Source organism: Xyrauchen texanus, chromosome 9 (genome assembly GCF_025860055.1).
Source record: "Xyrauchen texanus isolate HMW12.3.18 chromosome 9, RBS_HiC_50CHRs, whole genome shotgun sequence".
NCBI lineage: Eukaryota > Metazoa > Chordata > Actinopteri > Cypriniformes > Catostomidae > Xyrauchen > Xyrauchen texanus.
This window is the reverse complement of record NC_068284.1, coordinates 49472045-49482044: the sequence shown is the minus strand read 5'-3', so window position 1 is coordinate 49482044 and position 10000 is coordinate 49472045. Positions and strand designations below refer to the sequence as shown.

At 39.9% G+C, this 10000-nt stretch overlaps 1 protein-coding gene across 1 annotated transcript in view; it reads left to right on the top strand.

Annotated features, from left to right (window-relative positions):
• The window catches only part of LOC127648665 (receptor-type tyrosine-protein phosphatase S-like), a 159894-nt gene that overhangs the window by 46115 nt on the left and 103779 nt on the right, over positions 1 to 10000 (top strand). The window contains exons 4-5 of the mRNA XM_052133378.1: positions 3971 to 4116; positions 5922 to 6063. Coding sequence (XP_051989338.1) covers positions 3971 to 4116; positions 5922 to 6063 — 288 coding nt within the window. The remainder of the gene's footprint in view (positions 1 to 3970; positions 4117 to 5921; positions 6064 to 10000) is intronic.

Sequence of the window (10000 nt, the reverse complement as noted above, 5' to 3'; positions counted from 1 at the left end):
TTGGAGGTGCAGTCATTTGTGTACAGGGAGAAGAGTAGTGGGGAGAGCTCTCATCCCTGGGGGGCACCAGTGTTGATCGTACAGGTGCTGGTAGTGAATTTCCTCTCACTAGCTGCTGCATATCTGTCTGAAAGCTGGAGATCCACTGACAGATAGAGGTGGGCACAGAGAGCTGGTGTAGTTTATTCTGTAGTATATCTGGGATGATGGTGTTGAAAGCTGAACTGAAGTCCACAATTAGGATTCTTGCGTATGTCCCTGGTCTGTCCAGATGTTGCAGGACATGATGCAATCCCATATTGACTGCATCATCCACAGACCTGTTTGCTCCATAGGGATATACAAAGGGTCCAGTGATGTCCTTCAGGTGGGCCAACACCAGTCTCTCAAATTACTTCATGACCACAGACGTCAGAGTGACAGATCTGCAGTTGTTGAGTCCTGTGATCTTGGGTTTCTTTGGGACAAGGATGATAATTGAGTGTTTGAAGCAGTATGGGACTTTACACTGCTCCAGTGAAATATTGAAGATCTGTGTGAAGATGGGGGCCATTCCTGTGGTTAGCACAGGATCGAAGGCATGCTGGTGAGACGCCATCTGGGTCTGAAGCCTTCCTTGACCTTTGCTTCCGAAAGACCCAGCACACATCGTCTTCACAGATCTTGAGTGCAGGTTGAGTAGCAGGAGGGGGGAGGAGGAGGTGTTAATGTTTGTGTGTAGTGAAGGTCCGTGTGCGTGTGGGGTGTGAGATTGGGCCTTTCAAATCTGCAGTAGAACACATTCAGGTCATCAGCCAGTCGTTGGGGGTAGGAGTCCTGTAATTGTTTTAGGCCACTCCACACTTATGCAGTGTCGTTATGGCATGACGAAGCTGTCGGAGTTTTCCTGTACACCATGGTTTATCGTTATTGAATGTTAGAAAAGTCCTAGTAGGGATGCACATATCCTCACAGAATCTGATGAATGATGTAACAGTATCTGTGAGCTCGTCCAGGTCTGTAGCTGCAGCTTCAAAAACACTCCAATCAGTGCTGCCAAAGCAGGCTTGTAGTTCCAGCTCTGCTTCATTAGTCCATCTCCTTACAGTCCTTACAACTGGCTGGGTCGATTTTAATTTCTGCCTGTAGTTTGGAAGATGATGAACCAGACAGCGATCAGAGAGTCCCAAAGCTGCACGTGGGACAGAGGGATATACATCCTCTACAGCGGTATATCAGTGATCCAGTATATTCCTGTCTCTGGTGGGGCATGTCATGTGCTGTCTGTATTTGGGCAGTTCACGTGTGAGATTTTCTTTGTTAAAATCCCTCAAAATAATAAGTGAGTCCGGGTGTTGTTGTTCCGTGTCTGAGATTTGATCAGCCAGCTGTTGCAGCGCTAAGTTCCCAGATGCGTTTGGAGGAATGTAAACACTCACCAGAATAATCGAGGAAAACTCCCGCGGCGAGTAGAACGGCTTACAGTTAATAAAGAGCGCTTCTAAATTAGGACAGCACATCCTGTTTAACGTTGTTACATCTGTACACCAACTTTCGTGGATGTAAAAGCATGTTCCACCGCCTTTCGTTGTCCCCGTTAACGATCCGCTCTGAACAGCTGGAAGCCCGGCAGATGTAATGCGCTGTCCGGAATGGCTTCACTCAGCCAGGTTTCAGTGAAGCACAAGGCATCAGAGTTTGAGAAGTCCTTATTAGTACGTGTGAGAAGATGTAGTTCATCAGTTTTGTTAGGAAGAGAGTGGAGATTCACAAGATGAATGATCGACAGTGCTGTTCAAACGCCGCGGTGACGGAGTTTAACCAGCGCGCTGACTCGTCTCCATCTTCTGCGTCTTGTAGCGCATTTAAATAACACAGCTGCGCCTCCGACTAAAATGTCCAGCAAAAGTCTGAATATTCAAAAACCGGGAAAAGATTGTCTGGTATGTGCTGCCGAATGTTCAGCACTTCGTCCTTGGTAAAACTGACTGGAAAAAGATTACTAAAGGACAAACAAACAAAAACAACAAAAGAATTGGAGAGCTCCACACTGAGGCGGCCATCTGCGGCGCCATCGTATCATATATCTTATATAATGTACAACTCTAATGGAAACAGTCGAGTCAGTTGTTTGTTTGGCAAGAAGTTATTGTCTATATAAAGTGTTCTCAATCAGTCATTTATGAGGTTATATTTCAGTTTGGATGCTGCCTTTGAAGATATTTTACTCTGTAGACAGCGAGACTTGGTTATAAATTCATCAAAAGGACAGCAAAGAATGAAACAACAGCAACACTACACACTCTTCTGTGATGAAAGAGAAATAATAATAAATGACTGTGATACTGATGATCATAATTCATGTGTTCCTGAAGTATGATGTTAGCAACACCAAGGTCATGACACACATACTCATATAAAATATACAGTGCATTTAGAAAGTATTCAGACCCCTTAATTGTTTTTCACATTTTGTTATGTTACAGGCTTATGTTAAAATTCTTTACACCTGAGCCAGATTGTGATTAACACCTGTTTGTAATTATAGTGAGTTTGGGGAGAGCGGTTTACATGAACCATGCCACTGACAAGAAGCAGAGAGAGTCAGGGACAAGAGACCTTATGCTGAAACCGATGAGTTATTGAGAAGCTATATGGGGTATATTAATTAAAGCCTTACTTGTGAAGAAACAGCTCTCCCCAACCTCACTGCAAGTAGAAACAGGTGTTAATCATAATCTGGCTCAGGTGTATGCACCCTTACTGCTTCCTCTCTCCGGGTGGACGCTCGACCACGACCCGGTGCCACACTGAAATATCACATTGACAGTATTCAGACCCTTAACTCAGTACTCAGTTGAAGCACATTTACAGCCTCAAGTCTTTTTGGGTATGATGGGACAAGCTTTGCACACCTGGATTTGGGGATTTTCTGCCATTCTTCTCTGCAGATCCTCCCAAGCTCCATCAGGTTGGATGGGGAGTGTCAGTGCACAGACATTTTCAGGTCTCTTCAGAGATGTTCAATCGGGTTCAAGTGTGGGCTCTGGCTGGGCCACTCAAGGACATTCACAGAGTTGTCCCGTAGCCACTCCAGTGTTGTCTTGGCTGTGTGTTTAGGGTCATTGTCCTGTTGGAAGTTGAACCAGTCTGAGGAGCAGGTGTTCATTAAGGATATTTCTGTATTTCACTGCGTTCAAATTTCCATCATCCCTGACCAGTCCCCAGTCCCTGCTTCACTTGGGATGGTATTGAGCAGTTAATTAGGGGTGTCTGGTTTCCTCCAGACATGACGCTTGGAATTGAGGACAAACAGTTCAATCTTCATTTCATCAGACCAGAGAATCTTGTTTCCCACAGTCTGAGAGTCCTTTAGGTGCTTTTTTTATGTGTCTTGCACTGAGGAGTGGCTTCCGTCGGGCCACTCTGCCATAAAGCTCAGATCGGTGGAGTGTTGCAGTGATGGTCGTCCTTCTGGAAGATTCTCCCATCTCCACACAGGATCTATGAAGCTCAACCAGAGTGACCATCGGGTTCTTGGTCACCTCTCTCCTGGTCCTGGTTGCTCCAAACTTCTTCCAGTGTGTGCCTTTCCAAATCATGTCCAACCAATTCAATTTGCCACCGGTGGACTCCAATCAAAGAAACATCTCAAAGATGATCCAGAGAAATGGGATGCACCTGAGCTCAATCTCATGTGTCATAGCAAAGGGTCTGAATACTTATGCCAATGTGTGATTTAATTTTTTAATACATTTGCAAAGTTTTGATTATAGATTATAATGTGTAGATTATAGAGTGTAGATTATAAATATAAATTTAAAGCATTTAATCTTAAGGCTGCAACATAAAAATGTGAATAAAATGAAGGGGTGTGAATACTTTCTGAATGCACTGAATATCTTAAAATCACTGTAAGTCAATGTGTGTATGAGTGAATATAGATAAAGAGTGATGTCATCAGTAGCATGCTTCTCTGTGTGTGTTGTAGTGGCGCCGAGGTTCACGAAGATTCCCACGGATCAGATTGGCGTGTCCGGTGGTGTTGTATCTTTCGTGTGTCAGGCCGCAGGTGACCCAAAGCCGCTGGTGTTCTGGAATAAAAAGGGCAAGAAAGTGAATTCACAGAGAATTGAGGTGAGAAACTCCCAGTGTGTCTGACTGAAATACTGACCGCTTGAATTCTTCTCAATGCTCAAGTGTTAGAAATGCAACTTTTGCTGTGTTTGTGTGTGTGTGTGTGTGTGTGTGTGTGTGTGTGTGTGTGTGTGTGTGTGTGTGTGTGTGTGTGTGTGTGTGTGTGTGTGTGAGAGAGAGTGAGTGAAAGTGAGAGTGTGTGTGTGTGTGTGTGAGAGAGAGTGTGAGTGTGTATGTGTGTATGTGTGTGTGTGAGTGAGTGTGAGTGTGTATGTGTGTGAGTGTGTGTGTGTGTGAGTGAGTGAGTGAGTGAGTGAGTGAGTGTGTGTGTGTGTGTGTGTGTGAGAGAGTGTGAGTGTGTATGTGTGTGTGAGTGTGTGTGTGTGTGAGTGAGTGAGTGAGTGTGTGTGAGTGTGTGTTTGTGTGTGTGAGTGTGAGTGTGAGTGTGTGAGTGTGTGTGTGTGTGTGTGTGTTTGTGTGTGTGTGTGTGAGTGTGTATTTATCACTTTGTGGGGATACATAAGGATAGTAAAACCCGAAATGTTTGACCTTGTGGGGACATTTTGTCAGTCCCCATGAGGAAAACAGCTTATAAATCATACTAAATTATGTTTTTTGAAAATGTAAAAATGCAGAAAGTTTTCTGTGAGGGTTAGGTTTAGGGGTAGGGTTAGGTTTAGGGGATAGAATATAAAGTTTGTACAGTATAAAAACCATTATGTCTATGGAAAGTCCCCATAAAACATGGAAACACAACAAGTGTGTGTGTGTGTGTGTGTGTGTGTGTGTGTGTGTGTGTGTGAGTGTGAGTGAGTTAGTGAGTGTCTGTGTGTCTGTCTGTGTGTGTGTGTGTGTGTATCTGTGTGTGTGTGTTTGAGTGAGTGTCTGTGTGTATGTGTGTGTGAGTGTGTGTGTGTGTATCTGTGTGTGTCTGTCTGTGTGTATGTGTGTGTGTGTGTGTGTGTGTGTGTGTGTGTGTGTGAGTGTGTGTGTGTGAGTGAGTGAGTGTCTGTGTGTGTGTGTGTGTGTGTGTGTGTGTGTGTGTGTGTGTGTGTGTGTTCATTCACACCTGCTTCCTGACAGGGGTGGGGGGAGAGTCTTTTGTGACCAATCAGGTTTAAGCTATTTGTCAATTTAAGCTAATCCATTCTCATGCAAATGAGATGCTAATGAGGACTTTATTCTTGTTTCTTAACCAGCAGAAAAACGAAGTGGAGAATGAAACACTCTTTTATCACAGAACTGAACTGTTGAAGTTTAAAATAGTATTAATTTAATATGCTGATGAGCTGAACTCATCTGTGATGGTTGTTTAATTAATTAATTCACTCTTAAGTGCGTTAAAATGCGTTTAAATGTTGGTCACCAGACAGCATGAGTTCACAGTGCCGGTGATATTGAGTTATAATTATAAAGGTCATCTTAAATTTGTTCAGACAGGCAGAAAGAATTTATATTTCTATAGAATCAGACTCAAATATATTTAGTTGTTTATTTATTTTAGTCTGAACAGTAAACAAATAAAAATCCAGTGTTAACAATCCTGATCCACATCCATTTGTGCTTTAAAATCCAATTAAATCAGATTTCATAATTGGATTCACAAGCTTTGTCGTTGATTCTGATATGGATTAATTTGGGAATATTTCAGTTATAATGTTTTCTAACATATGAAAGAAATATAAAGTTCATTTGTGTTGCTTGTAAATGGACTTCTTCATTTGTATTTGAGTATGTTACTGTAATTGTTGTTACTCTACTGTGATTGGTGGACGTCTGCTCATGCTGTTCTCTTATTGGTCCAGACAATAGAGTTCGATGAAGGGGCGGGAGCGGTGCTGCGGATCCAACCACTCAGAGCGCCGCGTGATGAAAACGTTTACGAGTGTGTCGCCAGAAACACTGAGGGTGAAATCGCCGTCACCTCCAAACTGTCCATCATCAGAGGTGAGATATAATCTTCATCATCATCATCATGTTCAATTACAGCATAAATCTCTCGTATATGCCCGTGAGTTACTGCTGCTATATAATCTACACCCGCAGGACTTCAGCAATAATGCATGTTTATATTATGATGTAATGTTTATGTTGTAATATTAAGGCATGACTGTTGTGTTTACGTTACATTTGCGTTGTGCATTCAGATTAAGACTGTTGTGTTTGTTACATTTGCGTTGTGCATTCAGATTAAGACTGTGTGTTTACGTTACATTTGCGTTGTGCATTCAGATTAAGACTGTGTGTTTATGTTACATTTGTGTTGTGCATTCAGATTAAGACTGTTGTGTTTGTTACATTTGCGTTGTGCATTCAGATTAAGACTGTTGTGTTTGTTACATTTGCGTTGTGCATTCAGATTAAGACTGTTGTGTTTATGTTACATTTGTGTTGTGCATTCAGATTAAGACTGTTGTGTTTACGTTACATTTGCGTTGTGCATTCAGATTAAGACTGTTGTGTTTGTTACATTTGCGTTGTGCATTCAGATTAAGACTGTTGTGTTTGTTACATTTGCGTTGTGCATTCAGATTAAGACTGTTGTGTTTATGTTACATTTGCGTTGTGCATTCAGATTAAGACTGTTGTGTTTATGTTACATTTGCGTTGTGCAGTCTGATTAAGACTGTTGTGTTTATGTTACATTTGCGTTGTGCATTCAGATTAAGACTGTTGTGTTTATGTTACATTTGTGTTGTGCATTCTGATTAAGACTGTTGTGTTTATGTTACATTTGCGTTGTGCAGTCTGATTAAGACTGTTGTGTTTGTTACATTTGTGTTGTGCATTCTGATTAAGACTGTTGTGTTTATGTTACATTTGCGTTGTGCAGTCTGATTAAGACTGTTGTGTTTATGTTACATTTGTGTTGTGCATTCAGATTAAGACTGTTGTGTTTGTTACATTTGTGTTGTGCATTCTGATTAAGACTGTTGTGTTTATGTTACATTTGTGTTGTGCATTCTGATTAAGACTGTTGTGTTTATGTTACATTTGTGTTGTGCATTCTGATTAAGACTGTTGTGTTTATGTTACATTTGCGTTGTGCAGTCTGATTAAGACTGTTGTGTTTATGTTACATTTGTGTTGTGCATTCTGATTAAGACTGTTGTGTTTATGTTACATTTGCGTTGTGCATTCTGATTAAGACTGTTGTGTTTATGTTACATTTGCGTTGTGCAGTCTGATTAAGACTGTTGTGTTTATGTTACATTTGTGTTGTGCATTCTGATTAAGACTGTTGTGTTTATGTTACATTTGCGTTGTGCAGTCTGATTAAGACTGTTGTGTTTATGTTACATTTGTGTTGTGCATTCTGATTAAGACTGTTGTGTTTATGTTACATTTGCGTTGTGCATTCTGATTAAGACTGTTGTGTTTATGTTACATTTGTGTTGTGCATTCAGATTAAGACTGTTGTGTTTGTTACATTTGTGTTGTGCATTCTGATTAAGACTGTTGTGTTTATGTTACATTTGCGTTGTGCAGTCTGATTAAGACTGTTGTGTTTGTTACATTTGTGTTGTGCATTCAGATTAAGACTGTTGTGTTTGTTACATTTGTGTTGTGCATTCAGATTAAGACTGTTGTGTTTATGTTACATTTGCGTTGTGCATTCAGATTAAGACTGTTGTGTTTGTTACATTTGCGTTGTGCATTCAGATTAAGACTGTTGTGTTTGTTACATTTGTGTTGTGCATTCTGATTAAGACTGTTGTGTTTATGTTACATTTGCGTTGTGCATTCAGATTAAGACTGTTGTGTTTGTTACATTTGCGTTGTGCATTCAGATTAAGACTGTTGTGTTTACGTTACATTTGCGTTGTGCATTCAGATTAAGACTGTTGTGTTTACGTTACATTTGCGTTGTGCATTCAGATTAAGACTGTTGTGTTTATGTTACATTTGTGTTGTGCATTCTGATTAAGACTGTTGTGTTTATGTTACATTTGCGTTGTGCATTCAGATTAAGACTGTTGTGTTTGTTACATTTGTGTTGTGCATTCAGATTAAGACTGTTGTGTTTATGTTACATTTGTGTTGTGCATTCTGATTAAGACTGTTGTGTTTGTTACATTTGCGTTGTGCATTCAGATTAAGACTGTTGTGTTTGTTACATTTGCGTTGTGCATTCAGATTAAGACTGTTGTGTTTACGTTACATTTGCGTTGTGCATTCAGATTAAGACTGTTGTGTTTACGTTACATTTGCGTTGTGCATTCAGATTAAGACTGTTGTGTTTATGTTACATTTGTGTTGTGCATTCTGATTAAGACTGTTGTGTTTATGTTACATTTGCGTTGTGCATTCAGATTAAGACTGTTGTGTTTGTTACATTTGCGTTGTGCTTTCAGATTAAGACTGTTGTGTTTATGTTACATTTGTGTTGTGCATTCTGATTAAGACTGTTGTGTTTATGTTACATTTGCGTTGTGCATTCAGATTAAGACTGTTGTGTTTGTTACATTTGCGTTGTGCATTCAGATTAAGACTGTTGTGTTTGTTACATTTGCGTTGTGCATTCAGATTAAGACTGTTGTGTTTGTTACATTTGCGTTGTGCATTCAGATTAAGACTGTTGTGTTTGTTACATTTGCGTTGTGCATTCAGATTAAGACTGTGTGTTTGTTACATTTGCGTTGTGCATTCAGATTAAGACTGTGTGTTTGTTACATTTGCGTTGTGCATTCAGATTAAGACTGTTGTGTTTATGTTACATTTGTGTTGTGCATTCTGATTAAGACTGTTGTGTTTATGTTACATTTGCGTTGTGCATTCAGATTAAGACTGTGTGTTTGTTACATTTGCGTTGTGCATTCAGATTAAGACTGTTGTGTTTGTTACATTTGCGTTGTGCATTCAGATTAAGACTGTTGTGTTTATGTTACATTTGTGTTGTGCATTCTGATTAAGACTGTTGTGTTTATGTTACATTTGCGTTGTGCATTCAGATTAAGACTGTTGTGTTTGTTACATCTGCGTTGTGCATTCAGATTAAGACTGTGTGTTTACGTTACATTTGCGTTGTGCATTCAGATTAAGACTGTGTGTTTACGTTACATTTGCGTTGTGCATTCAGATTAAGACTGTTGTGTTTACGTTACATTTGCGTTGTGCATTCAGATTAAGACTGTTGTGTTTGTTACATTTGCGTTGTGCATTCAGATTAAGACTGTTGTGTTTGTTACATTTGCGTTGTGCATTCAGATTAAGACTGTGTGTTTACGTTACATTTGCGTTGTGCATTCAGATTAAGACTGTTGTGTTTGTTACATTTGCGTTGTGCATTCAGATTAAGACTGTGTGTTTACGTTACATTTGCGTTGTGCATTCAGATTAAGACTGTTGTGTTTACGTTACATTTGCGTTGTGCATTCAGATTAAGACTGTATGTTTACGTTACATTTGCGTTGTGCATTCAGATTAAGACTGTGTGTTTACGTTACATTTGCGTTGTGCATTCAGATTAAGACTGTGTTTACGTTACATTTGCGTTGTGCATTCAGATTAAGACTGTGTGTTTACGTTACATTTGCGTTGTGCATTCAGATTAAGACTGTGTGTTTACGTTACATTTGCGTTGTGTATTCAGATTAAGACTGTTGTGTTTACGTTACATTTGCGTTGTGCAGTCAGATTAAGACTGTTGTGTTTGTTACATTTGTGTTGTGCATTCAGATTAAGACTGTTGTGTTTATGTTACATTTGTGTTGTGCATTCAGATTAAGACTGTTGTGTTTACGTTACATTTGCGTTGTGCAGTCAGATTAAGACTGTTGTGTTTGTTACATTTGTGTTGTGCATTCAGATTAAGACTGTTGTGTTTATGTTACATTTGCGTTGTGCATTCAGATTAAGTCTGTTGTGTTTGTTACATTTGCGT